The 26591-nt window shown below is 36.0% G+C and overlaps 1 protein-coding gene across 1 annotated transcript in view; it reads left to right on the forward strand.

The window, feature by feature from the left end:
- KCNH7 (potassium voltage-gated channel subfamily H member 7) overlaps positions 1-26591 on the forward strand; it is a 236598-nt gene that overhangs the window by 163253 nt on the left and 46754 nt on the right. The window contains exon 7 of the mRNA XM_027810781.2: positions 17776-18201. Coding sequence (XP_027666582.1) covers positions 17776-18201 — 426 coding nt within the window. The remainder of the gene's footprint in view (positions 1-17775; positions 18202-26591) is intronic.

Genomic DNA, 26591 nt, shown 5'->3' on the forward strand with positions numbered 1-26591 from the left:
AGGGATAGATAACACAATGTGCTTTTCTGGGATTGCAGGATTTAGTGACATGGAAGGCCACTTCCACTCACATATTGCACCATTGAAACACCCATCCATCTCTTTCTTTTTATTCCTTATTGTGTATCTCTCTCCCTTTCCTTTCCTCAACTTTTATGACAAATGTGGTCATATAACTGCTATAACCTGACATCTTGCAACTCAAAATACAGAGACATGGGTTTTGCTATGCAGCACACTGAAGTATCAATATCAAACTATGTATCAGCGTCATAGCACGCAAGTTTTTCTTTCCAGAGATAACAGCTGTATGACTTCTATCATATCCACAAGCTGGAGAAGGAATTCTGGTAGTGCATACAGTAAAAGAGGATGGGATGGCACATAGGTAGAGGAATAATAATGAATAAAATGAAATTGCTGTGGCCATTGTGTTTAGAGGAAGTTATACAGTTTCAGAAAGCAGTTAAAGAGGAGTAAGATGCTTTAGAGTAAGATTTTAGTGGAATAAATTAGGAGCAGACAGGAGAATAAAGTTTAGAAAATAATTTCAGAAGGAACAGAAGATATTGTGGGACAGTGGTTGATACTTTGAATGAAAACTATGAACTTTGAAATACAGTGGAGAAAACAAGATTTCAGTGCAAAATTTAATAAATAAGCAAATAAATATACAAATTCAATCCTCAGCATGTTATTTTTTTAAGTATTACGAATAAATGGATCGTTTCAAAAAGTGCTAGGTTATACATTCTACTGCATAGTCCCTTCCAATATTGTCTTACTACTTAATAGGAGTGTTAGGACATTATGTAGAGAAGAAAATTGCCTTAAGATAAAGCTTGCAGTGAAGTGCTGCACATGTGTGGTCCTGAATAAGTAGATACTGCGATCGCTTGGCCTTTCACTTGGGTCTTTGGTGATCAAAACTCCTTGTGCAGGGTAGCATAACATCTTCTGGATGCCTGTTTCTGTATAAAATTGACTTTTACTCAGAGGAATACCTCAGTAGTATCCAGATAGTCCTTATTGAAAAAATGGCATTGTCAAGTTCCAATACTTTTTTTTTTGTCATTTGTCACTAGAATTAAATTTACATTTCCATTCCACTTTATTATTTTTTTTCCTTTTGATGTTTCACATTCTAATTTCCAGAGGTGCTAAGCTAGACTCTCTTCTAGAAGAGTCTCCACTTACTTTTTTTCTTATTCATTTTTTTGTCAGTCTGCTTAGGGGGACAGTCTGTTCAGGGGGACAGTCTACTTTCTGCACTCTTTTGCACTAATAGGTTTAGTTGGGGTCCTGCCACTGATCGTTAGGAAGAGACAAGTCTTCCCAGAGACACAAAAAGTAGACTTTTATTAAAGAAAGCAGTGGGGCAAAACTTTTACATCTGTCCCATAACATTTTTGATGAATTCATAAAGGAGAATTCCGGCCTTAAAATTACAGTAAGTAGAAAGCGTAACAGTAAGCAATTTCATCTTTTGTTTAAATACTGATTTATTTTAAATATTCTCACACATCCATTTCCCACTGATGCATGGCTCCAAAGCTCTAACCTCTGTTGTGAACAGACTCAGGGCAGTGTGAAGATTAGAATAGTCAGTTCCTATGCTTATTTTCAAATAAAAGAGAGAATTCCGGAATACTCACAGATTAACATTGGCAACAAACAATAGCTGGCCCCGTTAATAAACTTTTAAATTACTGGTCTTTTTATTGTATTGTTTAAGAAAAACTGTTTTGTGGCCCCTAATCTTTAATGTTCAGAGATTATTGATCCCTTGAAATTCTTCAGTCTGTTGAGATACATCATGTGGTTTCAAGACCGAACACATATCTGTTGTTTATGATTTGTCTCAATAACTAACTTACCAGAAAGTAAAACTCTATGACCTTTAAACTTCTCATAAATAATAGTTTTCACAACAGTTTCATCATCCACCCACCTGTAGGAAATATATACACCCAAACTGGTTATATGGCTGATCAAATGACAAATACACACTTCGATGGGCTACATTTTAATTGGGAGATTGTAATCTGATTTTCAGACCCACAGCTTTTTTGAAAGTGGAGCTCTCAGTGAAGGGGGGGTTCACATATGAAGTGATAAAGCTTGTAGTTTCACTGCACATTTTTGTAATCTGGCCAGACTCTATTCTGCTCCCCAAAAGATTAAGAAATAAGTAACAATATCCCCTAAAGCCAATCTCAGCTGTTGATATAAAAAGAACTATTATATGATCATGACTTCAAACTGACCTTCAGGTTTTCAGGCTAAAAGAAGACCAGCATGTAGGACAGAGAGGGGCCATATAAGACCTAAAAATAAACCAGATTATTGATCTATACATTTTCAGCAGTCTGATTCAGCTGACACACTGTGCTGTTTACAACTTACACACAAACAACATTTCAAGGCTGTTCATTTTGGAACACAAGCTGATATAAAGCAGCAAATTGTGAATTAAGGAGAAAAATCTTGATATGTCTTCCAATTACACAGCAAGGCATACATATAATAATGAAACTGGGGGATAAGCAGAGGCAATATTCCCTAGTTACTATACAGAAAGTTTAAGTTATTGGTTTCTGCTGATGTGAGAATCTTCTTTTTTTTATAATTTGCTATTCCTGTTCTCAATGATCAAATGACATAGCTCATACAGGAATTATTCCCTTTGTTTGCAGTCATACTTAGCACCCTCATGCAATAAAATTTCATCTTTTATTGTCATTATAATTAGGCTTCATAATTACTATAGACATAATTATAGAAATAGTATAAATGTGTTTATCATCATTTAGAAGTGTGACAACACACTGTATGTGAAAAGAAAAAAAGCAGAGAACATCATGGTGATGGCAAAAGCAGTAAAAATAACCATCTCAGGATTAATCATTTACACCTGTGCAAAGAGGTCACCAAAACTGGAGTAGGCTTCTTTGCACCAGAGCAAGTAGCTATACAAAGTGCATGGAAGCAGAAGAGAAAGTCCACTGTTTTGATCAGTTTCAGAAGAAAACATAGTATTTTCCTGGGAATTACCTGCTATTGCATCAAGTAATAAAATGGCCAATATAGTTACAGATTCACAACAATTTGGAAAGATAAAATATTCATTCCTTCCAGTAGAGCCTCTTCTCTTTGTGACAGCTGAATAGGCTAAGGCATCTGAACTGCTGCAGTGTTTTGGGAAGATTTCACAACATATGGTAGAAATGGAGCAGTCGGAAAGCCCAGCTGCTTTGAAGCATGTAACCTGGATGCATCCTTAATTAGTCCATGTCCTTCCTCCACGATCTATTCTTATGAAAAACATATTGCCTGATTTTGCTGAGTTGGGAAAAAGTATCCAGTATCTTCTATGAATAACACTTTTGAGTAACCAATGTTTTGTGTTATCTCTTTGTTGTTACTGTCTTGAACCAAATGATCAGTGATCTGTTGTGTGATGCTAACATGAAATGGGGAATGGAGGATATGATTTTTTTTTAATAACAGATCATTTTCCAAAGCAATATTCTTCTTTTGATACTAATAAGTGGAGGGTGATAGGCAGACACAGGCTTTTAGACTGCACTGTAGTTTGTTCTGAAAATAATGAATTTGATGAATATGTTGAGGGTGTAAAAACCAGTGCCCTACAAAGCAAGTAAAACTGATCAAAACCAAGCTGCAGGCAGCACTTAGGCAAACCTCATTTCTCTAGACCAGAGCTCTAAACCTCCAAACTTCCACCTCATGGTGCATTGACCTTGGTATTTTCTAAACTCGGCAGGTTACTCAGTTGAAACCAACAGTTCTGACACCCACCAGAACTGTCCCACTATGAACTACAAGAAGTCAAGACCCTGCTTAGCTCCTGTCATGCCCCACTGAGATCCAGAGAACTGGCAGAGTCTTCAGACCCACTTGGTGTTCACAGCCTGAAAGAATACCTTTCACACGTGCAGTTAGAGTTGCCTTAAAACAGCCATGAAAGAAGTCACAGGCTCTTTCACATAACCATAGAACCATACAAAAATGTAGTGTGGAAGAGACCTCTAGAGGCCATCTAGCCCAGCCTCCTACTCAAAACAGCATAACATCAGAGTTAGATCTGAGCCAGGTGATTAGTGTGTTAACTCAAGAAACAGTTTCTATGTTTAGGTCAGCATAAGCATATATTTTCCTGGAGAATATCACCCAGCAATAGAAAGCAATAGCAGCTAGTAAGCAGAAAGAGGGAGTGGAAAGGGCAGAAAGCTGTGGATATCATGGACCAGAGAGACCTGGCATTTTACAAGGAAGATTGCTGGTATAGCTAATGCTTAGAGTACTCACTTAGAAAGAAGCAGTCCTCAGTTGTGGTCCCAGAGTATTTTGCCTGATACTTATCTTGGATAAATGGCCATCTGTTAAAAAATCTACAAAAATAACCCTGGGTACCAGGGACTCAGACTCAGGATTCATTCCCTCCCTGTCTGAGTGCCCTTACCCTCAAACAGTCTGAATTCTGAACTCTGTTCTAATGCCAGACGCCTCACATCCTCACATGCACGCTCTGTAGTACCAAAGTTGGATATAGCCACAGATTGTCATAACCTGGACAGACAATATTTAGCATTTCCCTGAAATTACATATTTAACTATGTTAAGAATCATTTTCATTAGAAAGAAAATGCAGATATGTTCAGCTAGCAATTTAATATTAATTTCTTGCAAGTAACGAGTTTCCTTTTTAACATAATACTAGCTAATATGCAAAGTGAAAAACTGGTGGATAATTTGAAAGATTAACTTTTTCAATGAACGAATTAAATTCCCACACAATACTGAGTTAAACTGATGAATAAACTAAATATGAGAGCAGAAAGTTCCTGCAATTTGCAGCTAGTAATGCGACGATATAACTGGATAATTATAAAGCAGTTCTACTACTGATTAGAAACCAGATGGCCTCAAGCATATAAAGGAGAAACAGCAGCAAGACTATTATCTATTATTCTTTTGGCTTGGGCAGAGGATAGAAGAGAAGCATGTGGATTGGTTGGTTTTGATGTATTGACAGCTGAGGAAAATATTTTGTGGTTAGGGTTTGTTAGGGTTTGAGATTTTTTGCATAGGATTAGAAACAGAAAAAAAATGCAAAGACCATTAAACCCAGTCAGCACAGTACATTGTTTGATGAATTCTGAATGCCCTCAAAATTAATAAGCCAAACAAGGCCATTCTTCTCATCTATTATCTACCATGTGTTAGAACCTGGATGATGCTTTCAGCTTGTAACTGAGAAGTGCATACCCAGAACAGGTCAGAGATAATGCTTTTTTAAAAAAAAAACAACAACAACAACAACCAAAGAACGCTTCTTAAATTATATTGAAATATCAATAAAACCACAGTAAAGGAAAAATCAGGAACCAGTTGTATGAATAAAAACTCAAAGGGTCATTGAATCCCTAATACTATGTTTATGAAATAATGTGCTAATCAGTGTGGTAACATATAGTTTCAAAGCATTTATTGGGCTTTATAGGTGGTATAGGTGATAATAAGCACAAAAATAATGAGCATAGCACAATAAATTTCTCTAGAAAATATTTACTAAAAATGCCGAGGTCAGGCCCTCTAAGATGTAAAAATATACTATAAAATTCAAATCTATCTGAAATAAAATACTGAAATTGCATGAATATTTGGTTGATATTCGTAGTACATAGAGAATTCAAAAAGTTTCTTCTTCCTGATATTAGGGTGGCCTTGTATTAATTTATCATGGAAGCTGCCATGAGAAGGTATGTTCAGCTCCAGACAGGCTGTTCAGAATACTACTACTGCTAAATGAGAAACATTTATTACATAGGAAGAAAAGTTCTTCATTTCAGTTTTGCATTTTTTTCTAATCTAAGTATCCATCTTCTTTGAAAATACTTCCACTTTATAAATTAATTCTATTAATTATGAAGAAACCTACTTTCTTGTGAAACAAAAGAACTGCTGTATGGTATGATCTTACATCTGTACCAATCTGTTCTGTTCAGAGAAGTTTAGTTTCACTGGGTTTATAGGTGGGTTAACAATGGAAGACTATAAAAGTATGTTATGAACATTATGAGAGTAACAACTTTCACTGCAGCTTAGTCTCTAAACTTGTTAATTCCCAGGTTTGGAAGTGAACAAGAATCAGTGCCTGTGGCTCATGCTTATCCTGTAGAACTTGTTAGAGGCCTGTTAATATATTTTGATGGATTTTGTTAGGACAGGATGTAGACTGCAGCCTCCTTCCAGGTTTTCAAGCAAAGCTTGAAAAGTTTTGGATACGATAGTAATTTTGACATATATTATGCTGTTTTCTCTCTTCTTTACACCTATAATATCAAGTAAGCTAAGGAAACTGCAATAGTGAATGATCCATTCAGCAGTTTACACAGTGTGATAAATTAGTTGATATATCTAGAAAACAAAGAACATTAAGAACGTTAAGGCTTACACTCGGGCTTCTGTAACACTGGGTTGATATTTTGATGCCAGCAATCATACATGTGATAAACCATAGTACCAAAAAGATTCCCATATGTACCTGGTCAAATCCATAAATAAAAGGTCCTGTTCTCTCCTGAACACGAGCTTCATTTAGCATAACATAGGCGAGGTAGAGCTTTTCAAGGAGTTACATTTGGCTCACTTAATTCTGTGCTAGCACAAAAATTTTGTTAGAGTACCAGAGAAGCTCATGGAGAATCATCACGAACATCCTACCATGTCTTACCAGAAATCCCCAAAACCAATATGTGTTTTTACATCAGAAAAAAAGAAAAATGTCCAATGTAAGATCCAGCTACTGACCCAGGAAAGGCAGCTTTTTATTGCACAGTTCTCCATGGTTACAACTCCACTGTTTTTCTCTGCCTAACCAGTATGAATTGAATGGATAGCTCTAGAAATCTGGATTGTGCTTTAATAGGTTGGTTTTGCTAGTGAAATGTGATTTGTGTCATCATATTGTGTGTACACATGTATGCAATCTGTTCCACCTCCCCTTGCCAAATGGCTTTTTGGTTGGAATGTTACTGATCAAATGTGGTAGAAGAATGGGTAATGCACTAAACTTTACACTACAAGTGATGTGAAGAGAGGAACCTGAGCAGAATACTTAAGACTAAACGACTCCTTTAAGTGAACCAAGTTGGCATACGCTCATTAGGCATAAACACTGGAGAGCCACAGGGGAGATGGATGTTTCTAAATTAAGCTTTTCCCCAGCTACCAGAGCAGTTTCAATTGCAGTTTACACCTTTTTAAACACTAAGGGGTCTAATTAAAAAATGCAAGTCTTCTAGAAACTAAAGTTTGCTTATTTTGCTGTTTATGGAAAAAATATTTACCATGAAACTGAAGGTTAAACTTAAATATGAATGTATGCATAAGGATCTTTTCTCCTTTTCTCCTTTACTCCTGACAGTTACATCAGTAAGTACTGTAATCATAGAAGCAAACTATGAATCTAGCTGCTTCATTTTCACTCCACGCATTTCAGATATTCTTACAGCTTTTATGCTTTTCTTAAGCTGCATCAAAATGTTTGGCGCATAGTAAACCAGTCTAAATGGATCATAATGAAAGATACCTTTTTTATAAATATTGTGAGAAAGACAAGATAACATCAACAAGCACAAAATTTACTTTGTTTTGTTGTCATGCCATGAATAAATGATATAAAATCTTTTAAGTGACTGAAACCCAAAGCAATAATTTAAGCCATTATTACAAATGTGACCCTTTACGTTTTCTTGTCAGACATAAAAAATGCTTGTTAACAGCTTAGCATTGCCAGAAGAGCAACAAATAACTCACAATCTTTAGCATTTTGAGGGACAGCATTTTCTGTCTTCTTAAATAACACCTCATAGTGAACTTTAAGGAAGTAGGTTACACAACTTTTAATACTTATTCCGGCATTAACATTTGCTAAACATAGTCAGGTTTTAATATCTTCTTCTTTGATAATCTTTATATCACTAATTTAAAATTTAAAGTTCAATCAAGTGCATCTAATAAATCTGTATGCTTCTAAGTGTTGTTCTGATGATGCATTATCCACTAATATGAAAGTAATTACATACTGACTGGCAGAAAGAGGCTCCTGAGGTTTAGGATCTATAAGGCATTTCTTAATTTTATCTTGGAAAATAATGGATGGAATATGAACTATGAAAATGCTTCTTCTATATTAATATCTATCTTCATGAGAAACTAAATTATAGGTTAGAGATAGAGATTTTTCTAAATTAATACATGTATTCAAAATTGGTGAAGCAATTTTGTTTGACAGTACCATCCACATAAATATTATTTCCATGAAACCTGCAAAATTTCACTGAAATCAATCATGAGAAGGTTGTTTTATTGCTTTAATGCCATGGCATACATAATGTTTCTTGAAAATTTGAAGATTTTTGGTTACTGTGTATTTAAATATATTTAGCTGAATAGATTTACCTAATTATTTGATAGTCTTATGAAAAAGTGGTACTTCATGGCCTCAGTCCTGTAAGGTGCTCAGCACTCTCAGGAAGTCCCAGTGCTCTCAAATCCAAGTCAGATTTGAGAGCTTTTGTCATCAATGAGGAAGTGTGCTGCCCTATCAAATGGAGACTAATTGGATGACATTTCTTGAGGAATCTTTGTAAATCTGTAAGACGAGGAATAGTTTTGTAATTCTTTTCAAATGAAAGGTCAAATTACTTGATAATAAGGCCTGCCTCTTTGCTTTGTATTGCACTATTGCTCGAGTTCTCTGATGAACTATTACATTTCTGGAGTTTTCAGTGTGCAGGAAAATCATTATATTTATATAGTGCAAGCATTAGTGACAGTCCAGTAATTGTTCTGTACAGCTGCTACACTTTCAAGGCATCAACCCAGTCACTGTAGGCAGATGAGTCATGTCACTGATGGATACGTATACTGTGTGGGTGTGGGATTCAGCCATGGGACCAGATCTTAAACTGGTTCTCTGTTTCATCATATGTTTTAGATGACATGATGTAAGATATTATTATTGCTTATCTAAACACCACATTCATGAGAATAATGAAGACCTAAATAGAAAATATGGAGACCAGATGAGAAAGATAAACATAGATCTGTATTTTTAATTCTAAAAATACTGTGTGTGTGTGTGTGTGTGTGTGTGTGTGTGTATACACATATATATACACACACACAAATTTAAGATACATAGTAGGAGAAACATCAAGTAAAAGCTTTTCTGCTGTTCAGGCTGTTCCTTATATATCTACCCCAGTTTACAATTATACACTCCAATTCATATATTGGTATCACCTTTGAAAAGTGTCTTTTAAAAGACATTCCATTTCCAGCTTAAATGCAACTTGCTATCACAGTACCATTAACATTGAAGCTACAGAAGGCTTAAAAGTCAAAACTTCAGCCAACAAGGACAGCAAAGAGCTGTTGGCAACATATTATTTGCTCAATGTTATTCCCACAAGATTTCCCAACAAAGGCTGGAAAACAGCATTTCTTTCCTCTTTTGGACAAAACAAGCAATTTGAAACAGGTGTTTTGAGGTAGACTTGAGATGACAGTCTTTCCATCTAAAAAGGCTTGCAGTTTCAGCTACACAAATTGTACACATTACAGTGCAGGAGATTAAAGAGGAATCAGAGCACCAGAAAGCAGGCATGCAGACAGCAAAATATTCACCTGTACCAGTGAATACATATCAAAAACTTCAAAGATTAAATTGTAACTAAAGTACCAAAGCCAGAGATAGAATGATTCAACCAATGTAACTTGAACAGTGACAGCAGCAGTGTTACACTCATAGGCGCACAAGACCTTTATAAATCAAAGTTGGTCTTTATTGCTAGTGGATTTTCCAATATCAAACTAGCAATTTTATGACAATATATTAAGAAGTTATGTCTAGGTATCAGAAATTTTCTTTTTCTTAAATTTTACCATCAAACAATGTTAATGTTTAACTTCACTGAATTTTTTTGGATATTTATTATAAAAATTACTTAACATTAAATCAAATAGATTCCACATACCACTTGAAACTTACACCTTTTTTTTCTTTCGCGTTTCTCTTTGCCTACCAAATTGCAGCTTCTCCAGAATATTAATTTACTGAACACCCAAAAACCCTTCCACTGTTTCTGTGTTTCAGTTAGGTTGAGAGTGCCATGAAGTCTGTCTTGACTAACTTAAAAAAGCTTTATTTAGTGACAGATTGACTTCTAGAATAAAAATTATTAAAATATGCTTAGATAAGCTTTGAGTTTTTGAGATTCAGCCATTAATAACAAAAGTCCTGTTTCAATACCTACCTAACATTACACTTGGTGAATATTTGGGCATAGTCAAAAAAAAAAATAATCTATTGTGCTATTTCTGGCCCTGCAAACAAAGAAATATTGAGTCCGTTGTTTAAATAAGAAAGGTTTGTGTCCTTTTGTATCTAAAGTCCCAAATGGGAAACATACAGGACAGGCAAGGACAAGTCATATTTTAACACAGCAGCAGATTTTCTTTAACAAAAGCTTAAAAAATATGGAGGCCATTAAAACACTGCGTTATAAGACCTCATGATTATACTTCAAACTGTCTGATAGAGAAATTTCAGTATCAGCTTTATATACAAATTGTCATACTACATAATTTTAAAGCATTTAATACAGAAAAAAGAGTAAAATAAGTATTAACATTCCCCACTGTCAGTATTTCTTGGTTAAGAAGATGTTTTTAATAGCTATCCTTTGAAAAACTTGTAAAAATATCTTTTACATGAAAAAAGGCTTTTTAATGCTGATGTGTGAAAGCAGTATATAATGCTGTGTTTTAAGGATGCACTAACTCAAAAGCACTTCAGCTTTCTTCCATACTGGTGTAATTTTATTAGTTGTTCCTGTCAGCATCAAGGAAGACAATCACCAGGTTGACTGAAATATGTAAGACCATTATAGTCTTCTGGGAAATTAGGTAATGCCTACTCTCAGGGAGAAAATGTTGATTTAATTTCCATTTGCTCATTAGTATTTGTGTAATATTTCTTTTTAGGTCTTTTTAAATTCAGAGATCTCTTTAGCTGGTCCAGTCTGTAGGGGTCTCACAGTAATGGTATGAACAGAGAAGAAAAGGGAAGAGATGCCCTTGCTAGTTATAGTTTGGCAGCTCCAGTAGAGCTAATACACAGGAGGAAAAGAGAGCTAGGAGAGGCTACATCAAAAGAAGGAAGTTCCACAAATCTAATAAAATCTCCAATGCAAAATCATGTCTTCTTTTAAAGCTGAAGTAATACCGCTTCATTTTTTGAACTGTGCTATCATTCTGATTTAAGGTCTATGGTCATGATAAAAAGGGTTAATTATTAAAGGAATATGGCTTTAGCTTCTGTGTCTGCTTCACATTTCTCATTCTGTTGTCCCAGTTTTTTCTGTTCAATACTATTATTGGCCTTATTAATAAAGCTCTGAAAATGAGTTCAAAACTACCTGTTAAAAGGAAGGGACTGTACTGAATATCTAAGAGGTTTTGGATAATAGCGCCAATGTTCATTGTGCATCATGAGCTGCATCAAGGAGCAAACAGCAATAGTAATTTAGCTTTACTCAAACTTAGAAGATGCTACCTTCCAACCATAAACTTGTACAGAGTTTAAAATTCTGCTGCAAAATATTTTAAATCCAAATAGCTTTCCTTTTTTTGTGAAATTACTTAGAGGTCATTGAGATTAACCTAGCCTAATAACCTATGGAAACCTCCTATAAAAATTATAAGGATACAAATGTTCTCGTCACCTCTTGCTTATGTTCTTTGAGAACATAACGTGTTTTATATTTCATTAATGTAGTCACTTTCCAGTGTTACACTCAGATAATAAGTACAGCTGATTTTGGTTTTCTGATTCAATTTTGAAGCGTATTTGGATTAGAAACTCTGAACAGTCAAAAGCTCTTCTGATTTCCTCCCTTTATTTTCAGCTGGCTACAATAATGTCTATAATAGAGTTATCCTGGTTCAGTTACCATCTTGTTTGCATTTTCATGTAAATTTCATGTCTTGGCTGCTGAATACACTTTATGCAATGAGAAATTTTAAAGTTTCTTCAATCTCTACTCATAATAAACATATTCAATCTCTCAGCATACAAGAAGCTGACATGTTGCTAGATTTGCTACAGCTTCCCTGAATAAAGATGCAGGTCTGATCATCCATCTATGCCTAGCACTGGACTGAGCCCAGCAAGATATTGGCAAAATAATGTTTGTTCATGTCGTATAGTATTTCCTATAAATAACTAATTTTAACATTGTATTTCAATGAGTGGACTGGTAGTACCTTCCATAGCTTTACACAAGATGTTTTATGGGTAAGGTAAATGTTTATTTTAAAGTTCCCAAGTAATTTGGGACTATATTTATAGTTTGACATTTATTAAATGGTTATGAAATTCTCTTAACATGAAAGATGCTATGTAAGAACTAACCTTGTTAGTACAAGCTTTACTTGAATTCATCTGTGGCAAAAGCAGCAGTGATAAAACAGTATTCAGTACTCAATATGACTACATCATTTAAATATACAGTACATAGGAGATACACTTTCTCATAAGACATGAAAAAGTACCTTTCTGAAAAGCTAATTTATTAAGCTTTACACCCATCAAACTTCCACATCTACCTTTTGCACAGATATACTCAGTATCATCTACCTTACAACTGCTGCATTTTCCCCCAACCCGTATGACTCATTTTGCCAGCTGTAAGCATTGCACTTTGTTCAAATTTTCCAGATGTGCATTAGTTCTGTCCATGATGAAAGGACTTACCTAGACTGCGAATATGCTACATATTGTTTGTGTGAGTGTACATTATTCATGTATTTGCTGTGTGTTTGGAAATACACAGCACAAAAATATTGTGAATTCTTAGCAAACGTGCAAAAGGCCCAATGCTTTCTGAATAACTTGTTTATAGTGTCTGGTCCGTGCAATCACAATATGCTCATAGAATTTCAAATCTTTTTGAAAGCATCAGGCATGCTTTCTGGTTGTTCTCCATGTTCATGTGCTTTACGTAGCTCTACAGTTGCTTGAGGAGCCATAGTCCAGCATGTAACAATCCTACGCCACAACTGCTTTCATGCAGTTCTAGAATAGCTAGGAAACCATACTCCAAATAAATGCAGTGGTTTGACAGAAATATTTCTTTAACAGTTCATGGTGGTATTCATAACAGATGGTTTATCGCTTATTATTTCTGTTAAGATTTATTAACACACTATTATGCTTCTTTACTTTGTTTCTAGTTCTTTAGTTTTTACTGTATGCATTTGCATTCTTTAATAAATTTAGATTGAAAATGCCTCAGAACAAAACTTATGAATATACATGTGATACATAGCAATATCGGTCTCTCAGAGTCTCTTGAAACTGTACAGTTTGCATAATAGGTAACAAAAATAAAGTGTTTTCATGCAGGAAATAAAAATAATCTGGAAAGTGTCCCCATTAAGTTATAAATTCAAAATTAAAAGGAGAAGAGCACAAGTATTTGTGTGAATTAATCCTAAAAATAAAAAGAATCAACTAAATTTAGAGGAGTAAGAATGATGATAACTCATTGCTGTTGCATAACAGCTTCTATGTATGCTTTCCACTCATTATCCTTTGCAGGATGCTTTCAGATTAGTGGGTAAATATTATTCTCTCTACTTGACAGAAGTTAGAGAGGTTAAATGTCAGCTTGCCTAAGATCACCGAGAAACTCAATGGCAGAGACAAGCACATAATTCCCAGGTCATCCAACATTTCGCCTAGCATTTTGCCTACATATTCTATTTTATAAAAGAAGTTATACAGCGAAGAATCTTTGTGTTTCTCCAAGAAATGTCAAACATTGCTGCTGCATGTGGTGCTCCAGAGCCTATAACAAGAGTCCCCTACACAAACCAGTTTTCCCATGAAGCATATGGCCAATGTGCTGCAAAGCACATCAGCCCAGTTTGCCTCCTTGACACTTCACCAAGAAACACTGTGCAAAACATCTGTTGAACACAACACAAGGCAGAAATGTTATCCAGTACCAAGCAGGTTTTCTTGAGGAGAAAGATGTAAGAACTGTCAAAAAAGAGATAGCACCACAAACAGTTCAACCCAGTTTAAAATGATAAAGGCTTACTGAATCTCTCTCTCTCTTTTTTTTTTTTTTTTTTTTTTAATTAGTTGTTATCTGATAGTACCTCTGGTACATACAGTTCCTACTCCTTTTCCTTAACAGAACAGCAGCCATTGATAAATTTTCATTCTTCTTAAATATCTTTTCTTTCCATTTCAGTGAACTACTGTTATCTTTGAGAAACTAACAGCTACCAAACACTTCAGAAAGATAAATCTCTCTAAAACCGTGTGAATTTATGACAGCTACTTTGATCTCACTCCATATTTTTCCAGGTATCTGATGGCAGCCCTTCTATAATAAGTGCCCCCTTGAACTTGTGATCTTAGCAAGTGAACACATGAACCTAAAAAGAGCAAAAGATGTTCACCAGCCCTATCTGTGTGAAACACCTGAAGCAAGATTCTCAGAGTCAAAAAATGTGTTTGAACGGAGAGTCTTCAAGCTTGCAGCAGCACTGGTTTAACAGTAAATGGAATAAACAGGAACACACAGGAAAAGCTGAATTTTAGATCAAAATTCTTTATTCAAAGGCAAAATACAATACAGTTTATTTAAATTTGACATTTTCTCATTTTAAACAGAATAAATCTTATCACCTAATACTGCTTGTAAAACACACTAGTTAAAAATGCATTCCCACTTTCTTCAAGCAAAACCAGCATGAGATGGAATTTCATCGAGGATGAACAGCCTTCAATTATTTTTTTATCATTTTAATTGATTAATTGTAGCTAGTATGACTTTTGCTACTTAGTATTATAGTCTTCTCTTTAGTAAGATGGAAGGAAGCTTGGTTTCCCCATCATGTCATGTCCCAAGGTTCAGAAATTTTTTAAGTGTAAAGCTTTAGTCTTGTCCCAGTGGTGCTCCTTACTCTTAAACACATTTCATTCCCTAAGCCACCTATTTTACAATCCAAACTATAAGGAGAGTTTCACTGTCCAGAAGAGATAGGTTAATAAAATGACTTTGCACTAACAGTGTATTTGTCAACATCTATTTTAAGCAAGTGGAAGCAGTAAAGTTCTTCTGAGTGGATTGCTAAGTACACTGAAGTCTTCCATCTAGCCAAGATTGTGAAGATTGGCCAATGCCAACACTAAAGCCTTGCAAGGCGGTCACACAACAGGATAAAAAAAGGATAAATTCACATGTTCAGTCAGTCTCTATTGTAACTGCCAACATGAAACCAAATAATTTGTTTTCTCTTTTGTATCTATGTGCAACTCTACATAGTCCCATCTTTTTTCTCTTAATCCAGCCAACAAAAATAGTTAACAGTGTTTGTTTTCACTTCCTGTTACATGGGAATAAGCAATACAGCATATAAGTTCTTTATCACATTATGAGTATGAAACTCACAACCAACAGTCAGCCTCTCCTCTTGTGTGTGTCTAAGAAACTACCATTAAAATGTCGGTTCCATTTCTGCTATGATCACTTTGATACTTCTGTTCTCTCATCTTGCCTAATAGGCAGGGGTTTTTTTTACTCTTCAGTTTCACCTAACTTGGTCTAGACCAGCCTAGGAATAAATTTAACTGAAATGAGAATAGGAGCCAGATTTCAGGCAAAAGAAATCCAATTTACATTATGTGTTGCTCTAAGTGAAGCACACTGGCTGGAATTTTCAAGCAACTGCAAGAAACATGTAGAGTGAGCTTTGCTTTTCTTGTTGTCTAATCCATTTTCTTCATTGTCTGAAAATCCAGCAGAAAAACACTGATATAAATTTCACAAATAGCAGTTTTCTTGCCACATATAGCCACAGTGCTCTCATCTACTAGGAAAACATTCTTGTCAACTCACCAGGTGGGGGTCTGAAAGTATTAAGACTGCTTAAAAGACTAAGTAATGCCTATGCTTCAGCTTGCTGTCAGCTAGTGTGTTTAATGCACAAAAAATAGCTAGCATCATTACTTAACTGCAAGTCCTAGTTACAATACAAAAAATAGATGAACAGCCTCTACCATCACCTCAGTCTGGTGCTTAATGGCTGCTTGAAGGTACCATATAATCTTTTGGATGGCTTAATTGTTTCTTTCTTCATAGTTCAAAGAAGAGCAGTTATTAACCCTGGTGTTCTCACAACATTTTCAAAGTAGAACCTCACTGAATAAGAAGTGCCACTTAGATTACTAAGGATAGGATCTAAGGTTTATACACACTTGCTGCTGGAAAGTTAAACAGAAAGGAGTGTGCTGACCATTATAATCTTCTAAGATTATGTTCAAGGAGCATTAAATTCCTCGATCTTGAACAAGCTGAAAACTCAAATCCCTAACTACTTACTACCAAACAAAAAGGAAATAAAAGTTGGCAATGTTGCTGACAAGGTATTTCTCCTTCCAGGCATCATTTAATTTCAGTATAATTATTCATTTTTATTATTTTTGAAAGATCTGATTTTTTAAACAAACAGTTTTTAAGTACCAGGGGAATATGGAATAAGTAGAAGTAACTGGTGGAAAATGGGTAGAAGATTTCTTGAATATGTCACTTGCCCAAATAGGTAGTAACTGGAGGTAGTCACCATCTGATGTTTGTTCATTGGTCTGTGTAAAATGAAGTGGTGATCTGAGTCCCGTAGGATTTGGAGAGCACTTGCAGCACAGAAGGCAATAATTAACATCACTACTGACAGTCTTGTAACTATGCCAAGCATTGAATTGGGATGAAAATGTAATCTACCTTCATATCTTTAGAAGTTTTGTTCCTTCATATCAAATTGGAGGAGCAGCCAAAGGAAATTTGTTTTATCGGGTGCCCACACTATGCTTTTTCTTTGCAAGAAAGTAAATGTCAGCTTCTAGACCCAGCAAATCAAGCACTGCTTACAAACATAATCCCTTCCAAATAAAATTTAAATCCAACTTGGATAACACCAACAGATAACAAATCCATACTTTTAAAGGAAAGATAACAAGCTTTAGACATTGACAAAAGTAGCAGTGAAGCAAAAGGAAATATTTCTGTGATAAGCTTCTTTGTCACACCTTTAGCTGTACTATAGCCTCAGTGAAATTTGTCTGTGTGAAAGTTTTCCACACCACAAAACTGAAAGTGGCAATAGCTGTCAAGGACACTCATAGATCTTTCTCTAACTTTTTTTATTTCTGGTTGCCTAAACATCTTCTAAAGAGAGTAGACTCTTGTGCAGTGAACTTGAGCAGATGATAATAGATTTGCTTTGGGAGAAAAACACTGTATCACTGCATCACTGCAAAAAGTCATTCACTGGCCGTGAACAGGCTGGCAAGGTTACCATGTGGTAGATAAATGAATTTGATGACATGCTTAATTATGCAGATTTTATGGACCAGATATGCCACTTAAAGGTTGCTAGAGGGAACAAGAATCAACTAGCTGTGTAAAATTGTCAATGAATTTATTGGACCTGGCAGAGATTAGGAATTTCACAGAAGTTTATTTTGCCAAAACACCAAGTAATTGAAGCTTAATGCTCAAAATTACAATAAAGTATTCTTTAAGTTAGCTCTGTATTTGCTAAGTTTACTGAAAGTAGATATATATACACTGCCTGATTATTGACATGGTATATTTCTTATTCTAGGTTCTATCCTTAGGGGCTGACGTTCTACCAGAATATAAACTCCAGACACCTCGCATCAACAAGTTTACTATATTGCACTATAGTCCTTTCAAAGCCGTCTGGGACTGGCTCATTTTGTTGCTGGTAATATACACTGCCATATTCACCCCTTACTCTGCTGCCTTCCTTCTGAATGATAGTGAGGAACGGAAGAGGAGAGAATGTGGATATTCTTGCAGCCCACTGAATGTTGTAGACTTAATTGTGGATATTATGTTTATCATTGACATTCTAATAAACTTCAGAACAACATATGTAAACCAGAATGAAGAAGTGGTAAGTGACCCAGCAAAAATAGCAATTCACTACTTCAAAGGCTGGTTCCTAATTGACATGGTTGCTGCAATACCTTTTGACCTCCTGATTTTTGGCTCTGGCTCTGAAGAGGTAAGGTTAAATGAGTAAAAAATCTTAAATCTTAAGCTTTGACTTTACTATAATAATCTGTATATTCTAGTATATTTTTTGCTTGTCAGTTAATAGGCTATTTAGTAGTTCCACCCCATCTTCTCAAGTTAAACTAAAAATAAATCTTCCTTGGTAGAATAATGTAGAGTATTAGCTTTCATTGATAGGAGAACAAGCTGAATGATTCAGCTAGTATTTTTCAATTATACCATATATGATACTGCTTTTATAAATAATGAAATAAATATATCATGCATGAAGGATTTGTTCAAACACTTTTATTTAAGTTCTCCTTTGATTTGCTGCTTGCTTTGTAAAAACTGCTCTTAATGCATATAAGTGTTGTGTTGGCATGAAAGCATTAGAATAAATTTTCTCTGTACAAAATCTTCAGATCATATCTTTACTCAGTGTAAAACATTAGTTGTAGTGTGAACTATACCAGTTAACAAAAAAATTTGGCTGTTGCCTATTTTATCAAGAATATGGACTACCAAAAGAAAGGAAAAAATATTATATGGGGATAACCTTGCCAGACGTGACTAATGTCCTTACCCTATCTGTACAGTAGGTTACAAAAGAGTTCAATATATGCATCTGTAAATTGCCCCAAGGTGTACAAAATATACACTATGTTCTGGATGCCTGACCTAGTTCTATCTCCTTCCAAAGAATTTTATTTAATTTAAGAAATGCTAAAGTTATATTTGTTGATGAAAAGTGAACTGACAAGTAGAGATTGGGGGGGGGGGGGGCGGGGGGGGCGAGTGTGATGCATAGAATACAGCAGGGTTTGGTTTTTTTTCATTAAAAAAAGCAGCAAACCAAGCAAAATATGATTCATTCACTTTTCAAAGGACACAAATCCATTTATTAAAAATACCATTTTGCACATATTGACATAAGAGAAACAGACAGTTTTGTCAACCATATGTGCATCTCATTAATTGAGAAGAGAAAGGTGAAAACTGCATATTAATCAGCAACTTTTAGCATGAAAATTTACTGATCTGACTGTGTGTCTCCATGTTATGATACAGAGAATGCAAAAATGTTTTTGTTTTAAAATTATATCCTTTTTGTTAATTTGCTGTGACAGCAAAAATTGTTACGTCCACCCCAAAAGCCTGATCTGAATTCTGATACCCTAGCTATCCTCACAAATTACATGTAAACTTAATTAAGTATGCCTTTAAGGGTCAGTATAAAACAACTGGCACATACCTACATGGCCTTGAGAGTCTTGTGAGCATATTCAACCTTAAAACTTTCATAAGTAGGATGATTATAAGTCATCCTTTTCTTAAACTTATTTTCATACATTTTATGTAATGAGAAGGTTTCCTGTCTCGTACTTCTGAAAAATTATTATAATAATGTGGTCTTATTCAGCAGTCATAGAAATCAATGTAACATTCCTAATCCATAGTGATAGCCCTACTAATTTGAATATGAGCATACACACTCAAGGTACATAAGGAATCTGGAGAAACATGTAGGTAAGAGCATGCAGAAGAAATAAATTTTCTTAAAGGAATGCAGTAAGAAGAGAGTAAGAAAAAAGCACAGATGGAACGTGTTAATAGTTCTCTTACCAAAAGAAAGCTTTTCTACTCAGATTGTGACTAAAAAGCCCAGAAATTTAAGGAAACTTTAATCAACTTTTGCACTCATTATCGGTGGTAGGTCTCAGTCTTTCTGCAGATTTTTTTTCTGTAGTTTTGATAGTATAGACACATGAAAGACAAACATTTTGACAATGGCATTACTTCTAACTTGGACCACATCATTTCCCTTCAGGTGTGTCTGCATCCCTTTCCAATCACTGAGAACTAATCAATGTCAAAAATTATGTTCAGTGATTGGAAGCGTGGAACACCAAGAATTACAATGGGGACCAATTCCAGAGTTCATTAAAGGAGTGCTGTTTGGATTTGACCCTGAACATCATTCTTCCACACCTCCCCTATTACAGACGTTCTTAATAATAAAGTGCCAGGTGCTAAAGCGATATTAAAAGGATAACTTTAACATAAAATAATGGTACAAATTAGTAGCAAACAAGTGCATTGTGGCAGCTGAGTACACAAATACAAAAACACAGAACTTGGAACATAAATTATTGCACCATGTAATGACTTTTGCAGTGTTTCAGATATGAGTGAATTAATTCTTTATTCCCTCAAAACCTAGTAATTGAACAGTTTCATGATCTGTAAAAACTAGTTAGTTTACCTAAGCAGCAATGAAATATACAGATTATGACCCCTTCACCATGCCATCATGATTTCTCTCTCATTCGTGGTACTGAATATGTCAATCACTTTTTCTAAGCTGCTACTTACTGTAGTTTTGCTTCCTATGTTGCTAACTGTAATATTTCTCCAATGATCCCTTTTTCATAGTTTAGCAAGAAGCAGAAAAGGTATAACTGTTAGAATAGAGCACGTTTCATCTAATAGATTTTTTTCAGTCATAAGGGTTATCTTTTTTATGAAATGGTTCTTTTTTGTTATCTAGAGATTCTTTAAATAAGAACTCCTACAAACAATTGTATAGAATAGTCTTTTTATTAAACAACATAAGCTCCAAAGAGAGCTCCATGTGTGCTCACCCAGCTTTAAAACACCTTGATATCAAACCGAGTCTAGAAAGGGCAGCAGATAATAATCCAAATACCACATACAGCAATTTCTGAATGCTTCTGTTTGAGTCATTCTTTTCCAACCATAGGAAAGCAACAGAGTAAGACAGTTAACTTCCAAATTTCTAAAATAGGGAACTAATCTAATTTTAAATTATTGTTTCCTGTTTAAGCAGACTCAACACAAAATTATTATGGCTGGTAGTAAACTATTCTCTTTTTTTGGGTGTGTATCATAAATGTTAAGTGGCATCCCTGATACTTGGGAAGATAAAAATAATGAGTAGATGGACTTTTTACTTTCTATTCTTTTGATAGTTTTTAATCATTATGCTCAGCTGAGGAATCTGGTTTGGTTTTTAAACAAATAACAGTTGCAGTGGCACAGCTCCTTAAAGCACACTTATAGATGGTGTGCATATACAAGTAGAATGCTGCTTAAGATTACTAGATATTTATATATATATGCATTTAAAATAATGTGCCTTTTAATGTATTGATCAGCTTTTCACTTCAAAGACAGATATGTTGTAGGGAAAAATCACATGGATATATAGATAACCAAAGCTTCTTCCCTTTCATCTAGAACCTACTGCAATAAAACATACAAACAAGTGATGGTAACAGCTTCAGAAAGAATATTTTCATATTTATAGTTTTATTAAATTGACACCAAAGAGAACACTCAGCTGAAATATGCAGAAAAGCATGAAGGCTTTTCCTTTTACTGTTTACAAATAGTAGTGACCAGAGCTATTTTACAGAACATAATTTAATAGCATTATCAGCAGGAAAAATGCTGCCTTAGAGAATTAAAATAAATACACCATGATGTATGTATCCAGCATACTCACAAAACATAAGAGTGAATGTGTCTTCTATTTGTAGCAATAAATCAAGAAAATAGATGAGTTTGGGCTAAAATGAAGACATACAAGTAAAAGTACCCTTGTTCTCTTGGTTTTGATGTCTTCACTCTGTTACACAGCCTATCTGGTAAAGCAAACTGAAAAGAAGAATCTCACATTTCTAGAATTAGAGATTGAGTCTCGTAGTCCTGACTGCATCTCTGCTGATGGAATCAGTACTTTACCCTCTTCCAAATTAAAATATATTTCAAAATCAAGCTCAGAAAACATCTCAAGAAGAGAGTAATATAGTTTCCTGTACTCAATTTAGCAATTTACTTGGAAAACCTATTCCAATGAATTTCAAATCTTTTACACTGAAGACTGCATAGCTGATGGTACAGGCAGTCTGCCTTTGTATTAGCAGCTCTGTGAAATGAGTACAGACCAGGATGATACAGCATTAGGGTAAAGTCTCTGGAAATTATTTAGGTGGCTGGCTAATCTCAGAGAATCATTTAGTATCAAGTTTTTCTTCCTTTAATTGTTTTTCAAGATGAAGCAAAGAGGAACCCCAGCACTGCTTGAGCAGACATTTATCAACAGCAGTTGAAGTACCAGTACCCTGCTATAAATAAGATTTGGTTAGTTGAAGTATTTTTGTTTAATTGGTGTTTGTACTAACATTTTCAGCAGTATCATGATGCATACAGCATAAAGATCTTCAACAATGACACAGTGCTCAGAAGAGGCTATTAAGGTAATGGAGCATAGTCTGAAAGGCCAAATTCTGGCATGTATTGGAGATTTTTCTGAGAGAGAAAAGAGTTAACTGTGCTTGATGCTATAGTACTTGTATTTAATAGATTTACTTACAGGCTGCAAAAAAGGTTGATGATGGTTTTAACACAAAATGTAGGTGACAGGAAATTATTGAGAAACTGAGGGCTTTATAATACCAAGAAGCTGGAAAGGACCCTATAGTAAATGAAATACTGTGTAAGCAAGTGACATTAATGCACATTGGAAGAGACAGTTTGAGCTACTCGTACACATCAGTGGGTTATTTGGTTTAAAAAAGAGACAAATAAGAGATGGAAATATAGATTTATACATTAACAGTAATGGAAGTTATGAAGAAATAAAAAAAAAAGAAATTTAAAAAATATCTAGAGAAAACCTAAGGATTTGGCCATCAGTGACAAAGTCATGAGTTGTAAATGGCTTTTTACACAGGCAGAATACCCCTTATGCAGATAATGAATCAGTTGATACCAGCTTCCTCTTCCAGCATTATACAATAATAACTAATGAATGACACCCTCTTTAATCAGATAGACTGATGCCCTCCTCTTTCAAATCATGCTGTAATCAGTTGCTGTCCATCAAAATAGCTCCCTGCTGTGGTCATTTCAGCACCAGGGCTTGAGAAATTGAGGGTATAAACCAATCTCACTATTAAAGGAGAGGACTAATCAGAGTTAAGGATACCCCATTGTAATTATGTAAGGATTTGGTTAAAAAAAAAAATCAGCGGCCTGGCGAAAAAACAATTGACAAACATTACCCTTTCTCAAGCTTCTTACTAGAAGAACTGAATAATTATTCCAAAACAACTAAAAATGCCTTCTATGTGGTTCTATCCATCAGCTCATCGTCCTGAGGGATACGGGTCATGCAAGGAGTAAGGTCAGGACCCTGAATTTTAGAAAGCAAACTTCCAGCTCTTCAAGGAGTTACTAATACACCCTGGGAGACTGCCCTCAGAGACAAGGGAGCAGAAAAGAGCTGGCAGACCTTTAAGGATACTTTCCATAAAGTGCAAGAGCTCTCGATTCCCAGGTGTAAGAAATCTAGAAAGGAAGGCAAGATTGCAGCATGGATTAGCTGAGACTTGCTGGTCAAAGTGAAGGGCACAAAGGAGACGCACAGGCAGTGAAAACAGGGACAGGTATCTTGGGAAGAGTATAGGGATCCTACCCAGTTTTGTAGGGATGGGGTCATGAAGGCCAAGGTGCAGATGGAGCTGAACCTGGCAAGGGATGCAAAGAATAACAAGAAGGGCTTCCACAGGTATGTCAGCCAGAAAAGGAAGGTCAAAGAAAGTGTACCTCCCCAATGAGCAAGACTGGCAAATAGGTAACTCAACAGTACTTCAGTCTTCACTGGCAATCTCTCTTCCCACACCTCTCAAGTGGATGGACCACAAGATGGTGACTGGAGGAGCAAAGTTTCTCCCATTGTAAGAGATCATGTTTGTGACCACCTGAGGAACCTGAACATACATAAGTCTACGGGACCTGATGAGATGCATCCCAGAGTCCCAAGGGAATAGGCTGATGTAGTTGCCAAGCCACCCTCCATTTTTTGTTTTGAATTTTTGATATTTGAAAAGTCATGGCAGTCTTGTCAGCCTCACCTTTGGGCCTGGAAAGATCATGGAACAGATCCTCCTAGAAGTTATACTAAGCCACATGGAGAACAGGGAGGTGATTTGATATAGCCAGCATGGCTTCACCAAGGGCAAGTCCTGCCTGGCCAACCTGATGGCATTCTATGATGGAATGACTACATCAGTGGACAAGGTAAGAGCTACAGATGTCATCTATCTGGACTTCTGAAATGCCTTTGACACAGTCCCCCACATCATCCTTCTCTCTAAATTGGAGAGGTATTTATTTGATGGGTGGACTGTTTGGTGGATGAGGAACTGATTGGATGGTCACATCCAGGCAGTAGAGGTCAACAGCTCAATGTCCAGGTGGAGATCAGTGACAAGTGGTGTCCTTCAGGTGTTTGTATTGGGACCAGTACTGTTTAATATCTTCCTCAATGACATAGAGGGCTCAAGTGCACCGTCAACAAGTCTGTGGACAGCACCAAGCTAAGTGGTGCGGTTGACATGCCTGAAGGACAGGATGCCCTCTAGAGGAACCTGAACAAGCTCAAGAAAGGGGACCCACGGGAACCTTACAGGGTTCAACAAGGTCAAATGCAGGGTCCTGCATCTGGATTGTGGCAACCCCCAGTATCAATTCAGGCTGGGGGACGAAGGAATTGAGAGCAGTCCTGCTGAAAAGAACCTTGGGGTACTGGTGGACAAAAAGCTGGACATGGGCTGGCAATGTGCACTTGCAGCCCACAAGACCAACCATATCCTAGGCTGCATCAGAAGAAGAGTGGCCAGCAGGTCGAAGGAGGTGATTTTGCCGCTCTACTCCACTCTGGTGAGACCCTACCTGGAGTACTTTGGAGTAGCTTTGGAGCCCTCAGCACAGGAAAGACATGGACCTGTTGAAGCACATCCAGAGGAGGGCCAAAAAAAGGATGGAACACCTATCCCATGAAGAAAGGCTGAGAGAGTTGGAGCTGGCCAGTGTGGAGAACTGAAGGCTCTGGGGAGAGATTATTGCAGTACTTAGAAGGGGCATATGAGAAAGATGGGGACAAGCTTTTTAGCAGGGCCTGTTGCAATAGGACAAGGGGTAATGGTTTTAAACTGAAGGAGGTTAAATTTAGACTAGATACAAGGAAGAAATTTTTTACGGTGAGGGTGGTGAAACACTGGAACAGGTTGCCCAGAGAGGTGGTAGATGCCCCATCCCTGCAAACATACTAGGTCAGGTTGGACGGGGCTCTGAGCAACCTGATCTAGTTGAAGATGTCCCTGCTTATTGCGGGGGGCAGGGGGGTGGACTAGATGACCTTTAAGTTCCCTTCCAACCCAGACTGTGTGATTCTACAATTCTACTTAGCTCATGGAGAGAACCATGTAAGCAATAAAGAACCATTGTAGGCATGTATTGGTGAGGGGGTTTTGTGCTTTTACTAAAGTCAAAACTGAAGAAAATAATACACTTTTACTCCAAGCCCCCTCCTGTACTATAGCTAGAAAAAATCAAAAGGCTTTTTCAAAGGTCAAATTGCATAATAACCAAACAAGGCAAAAATATCAAAATTACATTGGCTATACTGGTTAGCAAAATGTTAGATTGGCAGATTGGAATATATAATAGTGCAATGGAGAAATCTAAGATAATCTATTTTACTTTTCTCTGTAACTTTGGTTTTGTGCAATGAACAAGTAAATTTGAAGAAATGGAATGTATGTTTTGGCAGAATCTATTTAAAATGGGTGTTAGCTTAAGACCTTTATCTTTTTAATAAATTTTACCAATTAAGACAGGTATCTTCAATGTATTGTAGAGATTTTAGATTCTGAAAGTACTTATGTGCTATGATCCTAATGAATTCCAGTTTAGGCAAACAGTTAAGTGTTTCATAAGTGTTTCATAAATGGAACACTTTGCACTTAATATACTGTAGTGAGGGAAAATGATCCTGTACCTATCTTCTGCTAATCCAGATTCACAGTTTCTGTAGCTATGAGATTCCTATGTGCTTCTGGCTCACAGTAAATGTTGCTACTGTTAAAAAAAAAAAATTAAAAAAAAAAATACTGATGTGAGTGTTCAGCAACTCTTGAACTTGTAGTCCAGCTGATAAAGCCAGGTATGATGAGTACAGAGCAGCAAGCAATTCAGAGAAAAGAGTAGTCTCTATCAGATTGCTATTTACAGACATTAATCATTGGCACCAGATGTGATAAGGTGGGTAACAGACAGAGTAGGACCTTTGCTTCCTTGGGTGCAGTGCTGAGCAGAGATAGTTCTGATCCCAGGTACTGTCCCTGGCCAAGTGACATATGGGAGGTGGACTGTTACTGTATGAAAGCTACATCTCCACTGAGAAGTGGACAACATGTAAAGCATACACATCATGCTTTTCACCACTACTGCTAACTATATTTTAGTGTCAAAGCCTCTAGCCTCTCCACTTTGTTAAAGAAAAATCAAACTCGGGATGAGTTTCTTGAT

The sequence above is a fragment of the Falco cherrug genome, chromosome 8 (assembly GCF_023634085.1).
Source record: "Falco cherrug isolate bFalChe1 chromosome 8, bFalChe1.pri, whole genome shotgun sequence".
Taxonomy (NCBI): domain Eukaryota; kingdom Metazoa; phylum Chordata; class Aves; order Falconiformes; family Falconidae; genus Falco; species Falco cherrug.